The sequence below is a fragment of the Phaethon aethereus genome (genome assembly GCF_964289735.1).
Source record: "Phaethon aethereus genome assembly, chromosome: 28".
Lineage (NCBI taxonomy): Eukaryota > Metazoa > Chordata > Aves > Phaethontiformes > Phaethontidae > Phaethon > Phaethon aethereus.
In genome coordinates this window covers 1406970-1425404 of record NC_138604.1, presented here as the reverse complement: position 1 = coordinate 1425404, position 18435 = coordinate 1406970, and the positions used below count along the sequence as shown (strand labels likewise).

At 47.2% G+C, this 18435-nt stretch overlaps 1 protein-coding gene across 1 annotated transcript; it reads left to right on the top strand.

Annotated features, from left to right (window-relative positions):
- Nucleotides 1-3222: 3222 nt before the first annotated feature.
- On the top strand, nt 3223-5227 carry SSR2 (signal sequence receptor subunit 2; the record flags this gene model as incomplete). The annotated part of the gene is made up of 5 exons (XM_082011682.1): nt 3223-3377; nt 3937-4035; nt 4410-4518; nt 4692-4769; nt 5085-5227. 5 exons carry the CDS (start codon nt 3223-3225, stop codon nt 5193-5195), a joined length of 552 nt encoding a protein of 183 aa, XP_081867808.1. The 3' UTR covers nt 5196-5227.
- Between the last annotated feature and the right edge of the window lie 13208 nt (nt 5228-18435).

Sequence of the window (18435 nt, the reverse complement as noted above, 5' to 3'; positions counted from 1 at the left end):
GTCTCGCCCATCCCGCGCCTCGGCGCACCATGGAACAGGCTGCCGCGAGGCATGCTGGGAGCGGTAGTTCCTGAGGCAGCGGCCGTCCCTGTCGGCCTTCCACGGCCGCGGCTCTGCCACACCTCGGCCCCGCTACACCTCGGCCCCTTCGGCATCTCAGTGGCTGAAGCGGAGCTGCCTGGTGGGACCTGAGACCCTCCCAGTTCCCCGGAGGCTCTGGTGTCCCGTCAGAGAGCTCCTCAGCCTGCAGTTGTGAGGCAACCCCACAGCGCACACTTTGTCAGGTGTGTCCGGCTGTTCAGTGTTAATTACAGTGAAAGAAGGCACAAAAACAGTTCCATTTGCCCTTTCACAGCCAGCCTTTTCATTTGCACAGAAAAGTTTCCAGCTTTTTTGATTTTTTTGTCCCCTCTCAAACTGCTCTGCTGAATAAGACGGCTTTGTCTTCATAGTTAACTGCTGCCTTCCAGCTCCCATGGTACCCACCATTAGCCAGGAAGAAAAGTACACAGAAAAAGTAGGTTGACCTACTCAACCTCTGATAGCCAACTGCTGTTTGAGTATGGTGCTTTGCAGAGAAATTCAAGCCTCTCTGTCAAAAGCTCTAAGCTTCTTAGGCCAAGGACAGGTATTTTCTCAGTATTTGGGTGATGGGGTTCTAGTCTATCCTGGCACTGCAACAAACCCTGTTGAGGTGTGGGGGAGAGAAGCCCAGCTTATGGTTACACTGCCTTAGTGGCAGGTGGTTAATGTTGATTTAAGCTCTGTGATGCTTTCCATAGTCTGCAGCTTGGGTAAGACCTGCATGGTTCAGCAGGGAAGGGAGAAGGTGGGTGTATGGAGAACTGTTGGCAAAGGTTGGGAGTGAGGAACTTTGATTAGAGTGTGAGGTGGTACATGGAGCCACCCAGCTGGGGCCCTGCAGAAATGGATTCATGGTCTGTTCATGTGTGAGGAGGAATATGTGTACAGAAGTGTGCATTTGTGGCCCTTCTCCCACTGGAGATCTGCAGGCAACTGCCTGGGAAACACAGGAACAGGTGACCTCTCAAAGCTTCCTCTGGTGCTGAAAATCAGGCCCAGTGGCTTTCTGTTCTCTTACTGGTTTTGCAACAGGGAAGTCAGGACATGTCCGAATCTGTCAGAAACTGAGGGTGGGGCCTGTCTGGTGTGGGGTTAGTTAAGCAGAACGTCCCTAATGTATTAAGGTATAGTTTCGGGGTCTGTGCACTGAGAGAGGCATCCCACCTGATGTTTGACGAATTTAACCCTGATCCTCCTCCCTGCTCTCATCCTCTTCTCCCTCATCGTTTTATAGAGCCTCTATGCAGTTGGCAGCACTGGTGGGCTGGGCAGAGCTGCTGGCCATCTTTGTCCTAGGCGTGCTGCTGCACTGAAGTGCTCTTCCGAGCCATGGTGGTCATTGAGCTTCTGCTCTATGTGCTTGTCACTGACAGCCCCTCTTTTTTCCCCGTGTTCTCAGAGCTCTTCAAGAAGGCCATAAGAGGAGAGTCACACTGACCTCAAGAACAGATGGAGAGAAACGTGCGCTGGCTTCCCGTGTTACACCTTTGCTTGGCAGCTTTGTTGGCTTCACTCCCAAAGCACCAGTTGCAGCAACTGGGCCTCCAGACAACCCAAATCACAGGCTCAGGCCCCTTGTCCCCTTTCAGGGGAAACTGATTCCTGACAAGGTGTATTCCTTCAGCTGCAACCCTGTCCCGCGACGTATCAACCCCCCGTGTCACCACTCCAGAGCCTGTCGCACTCCAGGTGGCTCCACGGTGAGGCTTGCGGCCCTCTCATGGGGCTGCGAGGCCTGAGGCGGGGCGGGAGGCAGCACTCTGTGTTCTCCCCCGGAGGGATTATAAGTAGTATTTTTGGAGTAAAAGCTGGCGTTTCGCAGACGCATCTAGGAAGGCGCTTCAACCCTCCTTCCCCAGAAGCCCCAGAGGAGGAGGCAAGGGCACCGGCAGGAGGCGCGCTCTGCGCAGGCGCAGAGTTCCCCGCTGGCGGGCGGGCTAAGACTACATTTCCCAGCGGGCCGTGGGCCGCCGCTCAGGCGCCATATTCCGGTTGCGGTACTTCCGCTGTCTCTACGCTGACTCAGCCTTCGGGCACCGCGGGGCAGAGACGGCGAGAGGCCGAGGGTAAGCGTGCGGCCGGGAGGCTCTGTGAAGGGACGTGTTTGGTGGCGTGTCCCCGGGTTTCTGGAGGGGGGACCCCGGGAAGGGTCTGTGGGGGTGGCTTGGGCCGAGGTTTTGAGGTGATGTGAGGGGTCAGCCAGGATCTGCTGCTGGAGTGCTGGTGTCTGGGTCTCCTACAGGCGGCTGTCGGTGAAACCGTTATCTCTGAGCTTACCTTTGGATCTCTGGGCTGTGTGGATGCGTGGGAGCAGCCTGGGGTGGAAATGCTGGTGTGAAGACTAGTAGGGGAGTACTGGGGGGAAGGGAGGGTCCTCTGGCATAGAGCGTGGAGGCTCTGACCTGTGAGCAGTTTTTGTGTTTAAAAGCACTAAGCAGTTTCCTAACGGGTTGCATTTATAGCGACTGTGTGGTCTCCTTGTCCTCTCAGCAGGGCAGCTCCAGAGATGCTGGGCTTGGGGAAACTGGGACACGTGGCCTGAAGCAAGGACTTCTGGGGACCAAAAGGCCTCTGGAGGGAGTTGGTAGTACCTCAGTGGCTGGAAATAGGAAGGAATAACAAGTGTTAGAAATGAGAAGCAAGTACTTTCTGAGAAGAACTAACTCTGTTATGTAAGCCAGAGCTGGAAAGCTACCGTGCTTTGCAATGGCAATTAACTGCTAATTGTTAAAACTGGTGAAAGTGTTAATTGCCAAAGTTTTTGCTCTGAAAGTTACTAGAAGAGGCTTTGTGATCTGACACCTTTGCCAATTACTGAGATGTGATAAGGGGAGTGATACTTGCCAGGGCTTTGAAAAGGGAGAAACCCATCACCTTTTTTTTCCATGCCTGCTGATCTGGGATGCTGCGCATCCTTGCAGGAAAGTGTACAAGCATTTCAGGGACAGTTGCAGACTTGTGTGGAGCCAGGGTAATTTTCTGCCAGCTTGTGATAATCCTTTATCAATATTGCTGTGAAGTATACAGCTGCTCATGTCTTACTACACATGAATATCCAAATTGTCTTGTTTAGTTGTCCTGTTTGTGTTCTTTCTGCAGTTAAATTATCAATGATGTTCCATTTTCTTTTACTTCTAGATGAAGCTCCTGATTGTTGCTGTGTTTGCTCTGTTTTACGTGGCCCACTGCGAGGAAGGCGCCAGGCTCCTGGCCTCCAAATCTCTATTAAACAGATATGCAGTGGAGGGCAAGGACTTGACTTTGCAGTACAACATCTACAATGTTGGCTCCAGGTAATCCTTGTCCAGGCTTCTACCACCAGAAGCAAACGTTACATGTGTGTGCCTGCAGGGTATGAGACTATTTCTAGGTTCCATGATGTGCTGTTACCCTTGTTCCCTCTAACTCTGAGCTTACCGCCAGTGCTTGAAAGTTTGACCCTGCAATTTCCTTTTTTCTTCCTGTTCCATTGTCCCTGCTTTCACTGTTTTCTGCTTTCACCTCATGGCCGTTCTAGCTGTTGGTCCAGCATGGTGTAGTTACTTTTGTGTCTTGGGACACTCTACTCCCTATGCACACAGCCTTCTTTTCTTTGTGAGTTCTTTCTCGCATCTGGTTTCCTGTCCCTTTTGCAGTTGCTCTCAGCTTTGCCGCCTTCTTTCTGCAGTCTCCCTGTAATACACCTTGACTCTCCTCCCTATCTTCTGTTGGTGCCTTTTTATGTTTCAAAACCCAATTCTTCCAGCTGCTGAATTGTCAGTGTGGAACTGTCATCCCTCTTCGGTGCAGTCCGCAGTGAGTAAAACACAGAGTCAAAGACTCTTTTCTCATCCCTTTCTTTGTTGCATTTAGTGCTGCTTTAGATGTGGAGCTGTCGGATGACTCTTTCCCCCCAGAAGATTTTGGTATTGTCTCTGGGATGCTCAATGTCAAATGGGACAGGATCGCGCCGTATCTTTTCATGTTTTGAAATTTCTTCCAACACTCCTTCTTATCCCTAAGCATCCTGTAGCTCTCCTGTCTTCATTCATTGTTACTGAAATTCCAGCATGCCAGACCCTGGGCAAGGTATTGAATGCAAACCTCTGTTTTCCTTGAAGGTGCTGTGTAAAAAGTTCCTTGCAAACAGGGCCAGGTCCCTGTGCGATTCACCTGCCTGGGAAGGAGGAGCAGCGGGATCAGCCTTGGGTGGGTCTGGATGTCTGTAATGGCAGAGGACTCAGATCTGTCATCAGGAGTGACTTTTCCACCTGGTTCAAGGCTCTTTACCCATCTCCTTGCTTTTCTTTGAAATGCAACTGGTTTCCTTAACTTATGGTGCTCAGAGCGAGTAATGTGTCCCACACTGTGGTTCTGCGGCCTCTCAAAGCTGGTTACTTCAACTTCACCTCTGCCACCATCACGTACCTGGCACAGGAGGGTGGACAGGTTGTGGTGAGTTGACAATTTATAGGATCCTTGCCCAAACTGGACAACAGATACACCCGACTGTGCTCTTTGAGCTGCTGTTAGGGGATGATGCATGTCCCTGCGCTCTTATGCTGCATAGGCTCTGTTGCAAGAAGGAAAAGTGGCAAATACTATCTTTTTCCCCATAACTTTTCCAGGTTGGCTTCACTAGTGCTCCTGGGCAGGGAGGAATCTTGGCTCAGCGTGAGTTTGACAGGAGGTTCTCCCCTCACTTTGTAAGTACCTTTCAATCGGTAATTGAAATTGCACTGCAGCAACTGGGCAACCCAGCACAGTGGCTTTTTGCCAGTTTGTGGTGCATTTGGTTTGCAGTACAGTCACCTGGAAAACATGAACGTGGATTGCAATTAATCCGTATCGGTTGTCCAGAAGAGTATCACAGAAAGAGCGAGTTTTCATCCCAGCTACCTCTGTGAAGGAGCTGGCACTGTGGGATTTGAGCCAGATGCATTGAGAGTAGAAGATTTGATGGTTATAAGACTTGTATACATGATTTGTTTTGACTTCTTTCTAACAATTTCTCCTTCTAGCTGGATTGGGCAGCTTTTGGCGTCATGACCCTGCCCTCTATCGGGATCCCGCTGCTGCTGTGGTACTCGAGTAAGAGAAAGTATGACACACCCAAGACCAAAAAGAACTGAGCAAAGTCAAATGCCACCAGCACCCCAGAGCTCAGGAAAGAACAAATGTTAACCCACCCAGAACAGCAGGTGTGTTGGGATCAGCAATGGTCACCCCTGCAAAGCACTGCCTGGGGCTTTGCTTCAGCCCTGCCAGGAGAGAATCAAGCACTTCAATAGCAGTGATGTGTTGTCTTCTACCTTTTAAAAAAGAAACAAGCAAACCAAAAAACCCCACCCTCCCCTTGTCTGCCTGTTTGGAGCAGAGACCCCTCACTCCATGGCAGACACAGTGCCAGTGCACCTGTGATATGAATGTGTTTTAACACACAGAGGAGCTTGTTTGTGCGAGGCGCAGCTCCACAGTGTTTCTGGCATCTGTGCTGCCTTCCAGACTCTGTTCAGCCAAATGGCTCTTTGCCTGCTGCAGTCTTTTCAAACACGGTATACCTCAGGGCCCCTCTCCTTTGAGTGCTGCCTGCCTTGCTGAAACATCTGTGGGAGGGAGCTCGCTCTAGTGACAAAACCAGATTCCTTTTGAGAGCGGTTTGTTAGAGCTGCTGCTTTGCTAGGTGGGGCAGGGGAGGTCCCTGTCGATGCTTGTTCTCTAGGAAGCCCTGTTGTATCTTGGTGAGCAGTTAATTAATTGCTGTGTTTCTGTTCTTTCTGGTTGCTCTGTTAAGGGTTGAGGTACTAAGGATTTTGTAATAAAATGACTGTGAGAGAAGCCTGCCTTTCTTTTACCAGGAAGTCCTGGAGGCACCTGGCTGCCTTCAGAAGTGGCTGAGGGGCGTACAGTTGGTAAAAGAAATCACTACATAATCAATAAAACAAATGAAGAGGGAAAGAAGGGCCCAGAAGGCCTGGTACCTTGCATCGGCTCCAAGCCCTAGTACAAGGTTTTTCCAGCCATAAATAAATGCCACTGTGGCTGCGTGTTGGGCATCAGTTTGCCCTTTGCCTGTGGGGGAGGAGGGAGCACAACGAGGAGCTGCAAGTGGTGAGAGGGGGCTGATTTCTGCCCTGGGCTTTGGGCAGGGAGGCAGTGGCCGTTCACAGGCCGTGGCTGTGCTGTGTTCCTGTGGCGGTGCATGCCCTGGTCTGGCCAGGTGCTGGGCCCCACTCAACAGCAGGGTGGTGTCAGCTGAGACATCCTGGAGTGAACACCAGGATTTTTTGTTACCAGACTAACATTTCCAAGCCAGGATTCTTCACTGCCTCACCCCAACCTTTGCTGCTGCTGGTTGCACCCTCTGTTTCACCTGGAAAAGGCCCCAGGGCACACTAGAGTGCAGCAGGGAACTGCCTGGGCATTGGCAAAGCTTGGTGAAGGCAAAAAGAAACTCTGGAGCGTGTGAGGGTGTGCTCCCTGCCCTGCCCTTTTCCTATAACCCTGCTCAAGTGATAATGACTGGTGGTGGGGTGTGATGGCTGCATCTGGCTCAAAGTGCATTCAGGGGAGACCGATCACAACAGCCAAGGGCTAACATAGAGCAATGCACCCACCTGACAATGGTGCTGGTCAATGCCCAACTCAACCCAAATTTTTAACAAACTACCATCTGGAGTCGGTATGTAAATATGACCATTAAGTCAATCACCCCCATAAATAGTGAGCCGCCCGAGAGCTCTTTGAGAGAGTGGGCTGCATGTGAGCATCTCCCATTGAGTAGGGATGCCGCTCAAGGTGACTCCTTGAGGTTGAGAGATTCCTTGCCACAACAGATTCTCGGCAAGTGACTAAACTTACTAAAGTAAGCATGCTAAACTTGGAAATCTTAGCTAAGTTATATAAAGGATTGATTGTGCATATATAATCCTTTTGACATAAATCACAGACCAAGTCTGGGACTAAGATTGGATCCAGCCACACCTAGACTCCCCTCTGAGGAGGAGTTTAGAATGCAAGGGTGTCCGCTAACTGGCCTCTGCTTGCGTTATGCCTTGTTCTATCTTTTCACATACCAGCTGGCTGCAACTTAAGTTCAACTAACTAATGCATACATAACCACCAAACTTAATAACCCTAACAAATTACACTTCAATGCTGTCTTAAGCATTTTTTCCCTAACCATTCTTTTCATGTCTGGGAGTCATCCACAGCAGTTTAAAAGTTTGGGGGTTTTTTTTGGTTTTGTTTTTCAGGAATTTCATGCATTATTTGAAGTTTACCTCAAATTTTATGCACGTCCCTTTCTAGTCTCTGATCTTGGTCTGCATCTGTACAGCAAGTGGTGTATACATGAACCTTTCCTGAGTGATGGGCACATAATTTAATGCCACTCTGTTTTGCAGGGCTACCTGAGATGTCTGTTCTACCTCTAAGGCTGAAATAGCGTTAACCATCTCTTCCATTACAGTAGATATGTTTACAACAGCCCTTTGTAATTCTGATATTCCTAGCCAGGGGAGGAGTGTTTGTCCAAACTGGTGGAAGCCAGATTGTCAAATATTTATTTAACAAGTGGAGTTTGCACAGAGCATTTTATGCTTTGTTTGGTACATTGGGGTAAGTTGTGCACGTCATTCCAGAAGAGGGCTGGATGTATTGAAATGTCAAGGGAAAAAAAAAAAAAAAACCAACAAAACAAATCCATCCTGATGTGCATTAGTCCAATTAATGGGAGTGAGTGCTCCCTCAGCAAATTTGCTGATGACCCCAAGCTGAGTGGTGCAGCTGGCACACCTGAGGGACGGGATGCCATCTAGAGGGACCTGGACAAGCTCGAGGGATGGGCCTCTGTGACCCTCATGAGGTTCAACAAGGCCAAGTGCAGGGTCCTGCACCTGGGTCAGGGCAACCCCCAGTATCAGCACAGGCTGGGGGATGGAGGGATGGAGAGCAGCCCTGTGGAGGAGGACTGGGGGCTACTGGCGGACAAAAAGCTGGACACGAGCCAGCAACATGCCCTCGCAGCCCAGGCGGCCAGCTGTGTCCTGGGCTGCCCCCAAAGCTGCGTGGCCAGCAGGTCGAGGGAGGGGATTCTGGCCCTCTGCCCCGCTCTGGGGAGACCCCCCTGCAGTGCTGCGTCCAGCTCTGGAGCCCTTGGCACGGGAGAGACATGGACCTGTTGGAGCGGGGCCAGAGGCGGCCCCAGCAATGCTCCGAGGGCTGGAACAGCTCTGCTGGGAGGACAGGCTGGGAGAGCTGGGGGGGCTCAGCCTGGAGCAGAGAAGGCTCTGGGGAGACCTTTGTGCAGCTGGCCAGAACTTAAAGGGGGCCTATAGGAAAGATGGGGACAGGCTTTTTAGCAGGGCCTGTTGCCATAAGACAAGGGGTGATGGTTTTAAACTAAAAGAAGGTAGATTTAAACTAGATATAAAGAAGAAATTTTTTACAATGGGGGTGGTGAAGCACTGGCCCAGGTTGCCAAGAGAGGTGGTGGACGCCCATCCCTGGAAACAGAGCCAGGCTGGACGGGGCTCTGAGCAACCTGCTCCAGTGGAAGATGCCCCTGCTTACTGCAGGGGTGTTGGACTAGATGGCCTTGAACCGTCCCTTCCAACGCAAACTATTCTGTGATTCTATGAATCCTCCTCCTAACACAAGGTTAGCAGCCCTAATAACTACTATTAAGACACCTAATAACTACTACCTAATCACATAAATATAGCACTGCCACCATCAAACCCAATAGCAGAACCATTATAATCACATTATTCAACCTATCTGCCTTCGCAATTATTTTAATCAGAATTTCTACTATATTAACTAATTATACACCCTATTCATACTACTATTAACCCAACAAGGTACATTACCAATCCACATCACATCCACACAAAACCCAAAGGCAAGAGAACATCGCTAACAGACCTCCACATTATACCATACTACTTCTAATCCTACCACCACCAAACCTAACAGAACAAATCAGTATAATCGCATTGTTCAATGTAGGAGAAACAGAGTGTTGTGGCCGTTCCGAGTCTAAGCAAGCGCAGGGCCCCAGTGTTGGTGGGGCTGTGAAAGTTCTGCCAAGGGAAGGTGAGGGCCAGCAAGAGCGTTCATTCCTGGCACCTTCCTTGTCGGAGCAGTCATTGGACTTTGTGCAACACTTAGAGCCGAGCTCTGCCTAGTAAGAACGAGATTATTGTGGCCCTTAGGATGCTACAAAAGCAAAAAGCCCCCAGTGTTGTTTAGGCTGGGGAAGGGCTGCCAAGGGAAGGTGAGTGTAAGAAACAGCAATCCGTCCTGGCATCTTTTCTGTGTGAGCAGTACCTGGATGTTTTCAGCTTTGGAGCCGGGCTCTTCCTAGGAGAAAGAGATGGTTGGGACAGTGAAGAGGCTAAGAAAGTTCAAAGCCCCAGGGTTTCTGTGGCTGTGAAAATACTTCTAAGGGAAGGTGAAGATCAGCAACAGCAATCCGTCCTGGCATTCGTGTGAGAACAGTTGCTGGTTGTTCTTAATTTCAGAGCTGAGCTCTGGCTAGAGAGAGTGTTGGTACCGTTTAGAGGCTAGGCAAGCACAAAGCCCCAGTGATCGTCGGGCCGTGTAAGATCTGACAACGGAAGGTGATGGCCAGCAACAGCATTCACTCCCGGACACTTCCATGTGGGAACTTCTGCTGATGGCTGTACTTTTGCTTCCTGGGCTCTAGTGATGTTGACTTCCAGGTGTTGGAACAATCGCAGAGCCCCAGTGCTGGTGGGGCTGTGAAGAATATGCCAAGGGAAGGTGCGGGCTACCAACAGCTCTTGGTCCTGACTCGTTCTGTGTCGGAGATTTCATTGGAGGTTTTCTCTCACATGAACCTGGGCTCTGGCTAGAATGAGGCTGTAAGTGAGAGAAAGCATCAGCAGGTTAGGCAAGCACAGAGCCCCAGTGCTGGTCAGGCTCTTTATGAGCTGCTGAGTGTCCAGCAGTTCAATCCTGGCACCTTCTGTGTGAGAGCAGTTGCGGGACATTTTCAATTTTGGAGTTGGGCTTGGGCTAGAGTGAGGGAGATTGCTGGTACTGTTTAGTGGGTAGGCAAGAGCAGACCCCCAGTGTTAGTGGGCCTCTGGAAGTGCTCTCACCTTCCCTCACAGGGAGGTGAGGGCCAGCAACAGCTTTCTCCACATCTCTACCTGCTCAATATTGTACATCTCCCCTAAGTTCCATTGTACATCTGCCCTAAGTCCCAGGCTGGAATTTTTTCAATGACACACTTACTTTTATTGTTCTATTGCTATGTGAAAGATAACCAACAAGAAAAAAACCCACTCCATATGCTCAATATTTAGGAGGGGAAACAGCAAAATTCATAATCCAAACAACATTGCTAAACATGGCAATACAGAGATTTTTTTTCTCTTATCTGTTACTTGTGGCCATCTTAGCTGTGCCTGTAACACAGCAGGATGGAAAACTTGTGAATATAGGTGATTTAAATATACTCTTAAATTTCACTTACTAAAAAATGGATACCTGAACTTTAGGAACGGATATGTATTCTTTTGCTGAGAAGCATCAGAATGCTTGCCATGAAAGGCAAAGCTACAAAAGATTAAGTAAGTGCCACAAAAAAGTGCATACTTTACATGCATGTAGCTAAAAATGCAGTTTACCTAAAATAGCCATCTTTATATAAAGATGGAACTTTGCAGTAAATATTCACCTTGTAGGTTGATTTTTGTATCCGGACTTTTATGACTGCTGCACCAGTTGTGATTCCTGACAGCAGAATCCTGTCTCCTTGTTTTTCTACTCTTTCCAGCTCAACAATGTAGTCTGGGGTAGAACAGTTGGCTTCCAAGTACTTTAAAATCCAGATAAAACCAAATTAATTTTTACTAGGTAGACAAAAATCTCCATCATCACTTCAGATTCATTAATATAGACAATGCAGATGGACAAGCATCCCGTGACTACACTGGTCAAGAAGAAATAGTAAGCACAGAATTATGAAAAAAACAGCTTGAAAATATCTCTGTGGGTCTCTAAACCAATCCTCAGTTCAAAGCAAGGCTAGCTTCAAACTTGGATCAGCTTCCAAGGGATCTTGTCCAGCTGAGTTTTAAAAACTTCCAAGGATGAAGTTCCAGTGCTTACCCCAACTTCAGGGTGAATTTTTTTTGGCCTAGTCTCCATTTTAAAATTTCCTTGCTGTAACTTGTCACCACCACCTCTTGTCCTTTCACTGTGCACCTCCAAGAGGAGTGTAATTTCACTTTCTCTACTACCCAGTGCAATTAGAAACCCCTTTCCCTTCTCCCAGGCTAAACAAACCCAACACCCTGAGCCTCTCCTAATACATCTTGTGCTCTAGACACTTCTTTGTGGGTCTCTGCTGCATTCTCCCCAGTTTCCTAATCTTTCTTGTACTCAAGTGCCCCAAAAATGTACTTACTGAATCACTCTGACCAGATTTGATGATCACTTCTCAAAACTATTATCCTCCGTAATAACAAAACAAGTTAGGCTACTACAAACTAGTTTAAACCCTCTAATACTTGCCAACATTCAAACCAAAAGCATTCTTGCAGCAGACTGCTCCATTACAATTGTCTGTCTGACTCCAAAGGCTTCTCAAGAAGTCACTTCCAACACTGCAATGTCTGCGATGGCTCCAGCTCTCAGGAGAACTCGATCACGTTCCTCAAGGACAAAAGAGTCAGGTAACACTGCAAGACTTCAAAGCTCACAGATTCAGTCCCTTCCCTTAGTGAAGAACAAAGTGAAAGAGGTCTGTTATGCTTTGATAGTCTGGCAGTTCGTTTAACTCAAAGCGGCAGCCACTAACATGACAAGAAACATCGGCAGCTGTTGCTCTTTTCCCTGACAATCAACCATGTATTCAGGATGCTGCTCTTGAAGTTCTTCTAGTTCAAGATCACACTGAACTACCGACTCACAGGTTCAACAGTAGCAGGAGATCAGGTTATGGTGTTAAGTCTATGTGCTGGTTTTGGCTGGGACAGAGTTAATTTTCTACATAGTAGCTAGTACGGGGCTACATTTTGGATTTGTGCTGAAAACAGCATTGATAATCCAGGGATGTTTTCCTTATTGCTGAGCAGGGCTTACACAGAGTCAAGGCCTTTTCTGCTTCCCACCCCACCAGCGAGGGGGCTGGGGGTGCACAAGAAGCTGGGAGGGGGCCCAGACGGGACAGCTGACCAAAGGGATATTCCAGACTATGCGACGTCATGCTCAGTATATAAAGCTGGGGGAAGAAGAAGGAAGGGGGCACGATCGGAGTGATGGCGTTTGTCTTCTCAAGTAACCATGACACCTGATGGAGCCCTGCTTTCCTGGAGATGGCTGAACACCTGCCTGCCAATGGGAAGTGGTGAATGAATTCCTTCTTTTGCTTTGCTTGCGTGTGTGGCTTTTGCTTTACCTGTTAAACTGTCTTTGTCTCAACCCATGACTTTTCTGACTTTCACTCTTCCAATTCTCTCCCCTGTCCCACTGCGGGGGAGTGAGCAAGCGGCTGCGTGGTGCTGAGCTGCCAGCTGGGCTTAAACCATGACAGCCTACAGCTTCAGCCTCATGCCGACAGCCTGAGCACCATGAAAGCACACTTTCTTGAACGAATTTGTTAAACTGCATGTAATGGGCAGATGCAGCCCTGCTCAGCAGTCACTCCAATACACATCTGGAGGCTGTGAAGTAACCCAGGAGATTCCCCAGAAATGCACAGTATAAACCTACCAGCCAAAAAGAATTACATAAGCAGACACTGTCTAAGACCTACCTACATGCAAGAGATCTGCTTTATAGGTCTAGAGTTCATTTTCTCAGATTAATCATGTTGCTCCACCTGTCAATGCTCGCAGTGAAAGTTTCACCAGTACAGACCTATCCCTTTAAAATTTGACTACCATTTTATGCTCCGCGTTGAACTACACTTAATACAGCCTTTTTAGACAGAAATTTGAAACCGAGCATGCCTCAAATTCTCAGTCATGCAGCAGGAAGTCCACAAGTCTCTGCTGAATATCTTAGGATGGGAAAAATAAGCTGACAGACAGCTTCACGCACTAACAGGAGAGAAACACATCATAAATTGTCTTTACATTCCAGATGTTCCTTTCTTTGTCTACCTGTGTACAGCTTGAGTTAAGAATTCATGGACATCAAAATTTGTTCAGTGGAAAACACAGCAGAGAATAGCAGCAACTTATCAAATACCTACAGGCAGAACAAAAAGAAATTACTACATAGAGATTTTTTTTAAAAATCTGGATTAATGACAGCTGTAAGTCAGAAGTAAAAGAAAACCTGTTACCGGTCAACAGAAAAAACAGACATGAACAAAAGGAGGTGTAAACCTCTTTATACAGGTATGCCCAACACGTACGCCTGGAAGGAAGCTTTTTGGATGCATCTGTCCATGCATACTACCTGCCAGTTTCTTCCACTCGAAATACACCTACCTCCCTCACAAGCATGAGCCGGCACTTAACAGGATTTGCACTGCATCCGATAGTTCAGTATGGTTTCCTTCAAACTGTCCAGGAGATGCGTTCAGACACTGCACCGTTACCTTAATACTAGTTCTACCTGCTGCTTTCATAGACATGATCATAGCGACATTATTCTTTGATGTGAGCTGAACGGAAACCTGTTAAGAGATATAGCACAGCTGTCACTACAGTGACAGTCCTTGCATTAAGTGACAAGTTTTAGTAAGGAGGTAAAGTGACACGTGTAGAAACAGAAAAATCCCCTTTTCCTTGGATTCTGTTTCTAACAATGAGATCTTCTAGCACAGATGTGATTTCATCTGTTCAGATGTCGCTGCTCCCCATACAGCACTTTCTAGTGGTACACAATCTTGAGCATCTCCATCTGGGCCATACGTATAGTAGGTAAAGAAAATTACAGCAATATCATTACAGAGTCAAAAGTTTTATGCAAAATCTTCTGCAAAGGCTTCCATGTTTTGAAGACTTTGAGAGAGAAAAGGTGGAAAGAGCGTGAGATGCCCTAACTTCATATACTAACTATAATTGACTGGGAAGATAGCACTTGAACCATAAAGTCTTCAAGGCTCATCTGCTCAGTTAAGAATCCTAAATGCTGCTTGCCCCACGTCCTGATGCTTTCAGCCACAGCACCGGGTCTGCAACCCATTCTTGGTGATTTGCTCTGTACCTCCATGTGTCGAGGAACAAGGTCTAGAACATCTCTCTTGCTCACTGGAGTATCAGTTTGGGGTTAGCGTTACCAAAGGAAAACGGAGTCAGCATGCTGTTCAGCCCCACCATGAAGACTGGCATATGCAAAGGAAGAATATTGTCACCACAGAAATTGTGTGGTGGGTTGACCTTGGCTAGATGCCTCCCAAAGCTGCTCTATCACTCTCCCTCCTCAGCTGGACAGGGGAGAGAAAATATAACAAGAAGCTTGTGGGTCAAGATGGGGACAGGGCGAGATCTGTCAGCAATTGCCATCACAGGCAAAACAGGCTCAACTTGGGGAAATTAGTTTAATTTATTGCCAATGAAAATCAGAGTAGGATAATGAGGAATAAAATCTTAAAACACCTTCCCCCCCGCTTCTTCCTGGGCTCAACTTTGCTCCCAATTTCTCTCCCTCCTTCCCCTGAGCAGCGCAGGTGGACGGGGAATGAGGTTTGTGGTCAGTTCATCACGTGTTGTTTCTGCCGCTCCTTCCTCCTCAAGGGGCAGACTCACACTCTTCCCTGCTCCAGCGTGGGGTCCCTCCCATGGGAGACAGCTCTCCACGAACTTCTCTGACATGAGTCCTTCCCACAGGCTACAGTTCTTTACAAACTGCTCCAGCCTGGGCCCCTGCCACGGGGTGCAGCCCTTCAGGAACGGGCTGCTCCAGCCTGGGTCACCCCACGGGTCACAAGTCCTGCCAGCAAACCTGCTCCAGCCTGGGCTCCTCTCCCCATGGGGCCACAGGTCCTGCCAGGAGTCTGCTCCAGTGCAGGCTGCCCACGGGGTCACGGCCTCCTTCGGGCATCCCCCTGGTCCAGCATGGGGTCCTCCCCAGGCTGCAGGTGGAGATCTGCTCCAGCATGGAGCTCCATGGGCACAGCCGGCCTCCCCATGGTCTTCACCACGGGCTGCAGGGGAACCTCTGCTCCGGCGCCTGGCGCACCTCCTCCCCCTCCTGCACTGACCTTGGTGTCTGCAGTTGTTTTCACATTCTCACTCCTCTCTCCGGCTGCAAATACTGCGTGCCCTTTCCCCTGCTCCCCTTCTTAAATGTGTTATCACAGAGGTGCTACCACCGTCACTGACTGATTCGGCCTTGGCCAGCAGCGGGTTTGTATTGGGGACAGGGAAAGCTTCTAGCAACTTCTCGCAAAAGCCACCCCTGCAACCCCCACCGCTACCAAAACCTTGCCATGCAAACGCAACACAAAATGGAAGTCATCTTAGATTTCCTGTATCGTGGACTTCTATCCTCAATCCTCAATACAAACAGCAGACAAATCATTAGGTCACATTATACGCCATTAGAAATTGAACATGAATGGTTAAAAATTGGAGTGGAAGGGGAATGACGATACCCGCATTGTAAACTTATTACCAGTAGTATATTCTCTGTGGTCCTTTAAAATACAAAACAAACCCTCCTCTCCTTTGATTAAATTACTAACTTCAGTGAAAAGATCCTACCCTCTTCCCACCACAAATCCATTCCCAAAGCATATGACAGCATTCCAAATTTCTACAAAGGAATTTCCCAAAGTACCGTGCATTCGTGAGCTAAAACACAACTGAGGTCAGTACCGCTACTCCAGGCATTTGTGTTTTGGCAATTCTAGGCTCCTCCTCACTGGTATTTCTCTGCTGCCCTCCCCTGCACACTCACACAGTCATTTCCCAGACCCTAACTGCAGTTAAGTGCAGAGCCCTAGCCCCTTACAACACTTGAATTCCTTGCATTAGGTGAACAGGACTAAGCAGCTAGCCTGAACAGCTGGACAAGGCTGTTTCTTCTGTTTCATAAGCTAGTAGTAGTACTTGCTTTAGCATGCTAGAATTACTGAATTAGAGAACTGAAGAAGTTCTTTTTGCTGATTGTATCGCTCAAGTAAACACCTACCTCAGGGTTTAAACCCGCAGTAAATTATTCATTGCAGAAAAACCTATTAGGGTAAGAATCCTCCTCAATGTCTGGCCAACAGAAGTTTTCCATATCGGCTACAATACCTACCTCAGGGGCTGCTGCAAGTTTTGTGGCAGGTACATGAATTCTTATTGCTCTTAACTGAACTTCTAATTCCACTTGATCCTGCAAAAATAAAGCAACAACTAAGCTTTGAGACATATGAGTGAACTAAACAGCCTGAAGGAGTCTATAGTTCTACTTCTGAAACAAAATGTCCATATCCTGGTTAAGGTCTCAGCTGTTTTCTGCCATGCGGGGAAGGTTGAGCTACTACATCTCCAGGAGCCATTGAGTAGGTGGTTATATTGCCACGCTGGCTTACTGTTTCCAAACTGTCACCTGTACAACGCTGGTAACTGCTGACAAAACACAGATTTCTTTTAAAGCTCTTTGATTCCTGTTGACTTCTCTCATGGATTGAATATTGCCTTTAACAATATCCCCCTGAGGGCGCCAGAAAGCAAGAAAAAAGAACAACCTATGGAGAAATGGCAGCTTCCCATCCAAGTTGTAACAGCCTCAACTCTTGTTTACAATGGGAAACAAGTTAAACTGAAACAGTGGTTTTATAACTACCTTTTCCCCTTAGCTGTCACAGTACAACATGAGAACAAATATACTATTAATAGGAGCTTTTTCCAAGGCCAACTATTCAAGGTCAAGGCAACCAAGACAAACCATTACCATTCTATCCAAGCAGAACGGAAAGGATGAGACAGAAAAAAAATATAATGGAAAGATACCTGTGAAAAAACAGTAACTTTTCCTGTGTCCTCACTAACCGCCTTCTGACATCACATGAAATATATTTAAATAAAACACCAGCTGTTCACTGAGGAAAACAAACATACATGAGTTAGTAAATGTAAACCCTGGCGTTTAGGGAATTAATGTCTTCAGTTGCCTGCTGCACACCTCTCCTCAAATATACCAATACTGAGGAGGAAAGGAAGCAATAGGTGAAGGGGAGTGAACAAAGTGAAAAATTCTCATTTGTTCACAAGAAATAACACTCACCTGCATCATATTGTGTGGAATAAGAGTGTGTTTCTTTGGAATCAATTTAAGTGAAGACCTGGTAAAAGGGAAAATATTCTCCTGTAAAATGTTATACACATTTCTTTTTTGTGAAACATTGCTAGACAGAATACTAGGACTGTTAGCATTGAATCACAGGAGCCTGTCTAAGGACATCTTGGCACAGATTTATTACAAACAGAGATTTCTAGTGAGGGAAGTGATTATTCCTTCTGAATGACAGGACTAGGAAAAAGACAATGGACACTTTGCCAAAATACAGAAATGTTATCAATGATCCCTGACAACAATTATTTATAGGATCTTTTTTTATATGAATTTAAGAGACATAAAACATTGAGGCTTCAGAGTATCATCGTAAGTGGGATTTTTTTTTTTTTCCTTAAAGAACTTTGAAAAAAAGGATTCCACAGTGGGCCAGAAACACTCAAAGGTGAGCAGATTTAAAAGCTTAGCTTAGCTCTTAGCTCAACTTTCTGAGGAGCAGAAGCAAATCTTCTTCCCATCTCCCAGGGTGTAGCTACCAGTTGTCTGGCCAACAGCAACAGCTAGAAGTACGTACAATTCAGAATATTCTTCCATTTGCTCGTGAAGACACCTTTCTAGAATTTCACCGTTCATTTCCTGTACGATAACTAGGAGAGAATTCAGGCAGGAACTGTCTAATAGGCAAGTTGTGACTGCTATACTACTGAGCTTGAACTTTGAGATATCCATAGTCCTAGACAGAGGACGCATAGAGCTCCGAGTGGCAAAATACCATCCAATTAATACAGTAAGTGTGAGGGAGTCAGTTCCTTTGTCAAAAGAAAATTTATGGACTGAGCTACCAGGTCTGAATTAATGCAGACATATATCACTCTTTCAGATATATTTCATGTGCCCATAGGCAGTGGGAGATGAAAAAACATACTAGTCCTGCAATCAGGAATTTCAAAGACCTTTACAAATATGAGTTAATTACCACAGCCTGTCAAAAAAGTTACCTAGAAATTCATTAATGTTTTACAGAAGGGTAAGTGGAGATTCTCCAGAGAACTCACTGCTAAAGCTGGCAATTACGATCCTGACATCTTTCATACAGTCTACCAACGTTTACACAGCAAGCCAGAAAATAGGAAGGGGTTTTTAAATAGGTTTTCT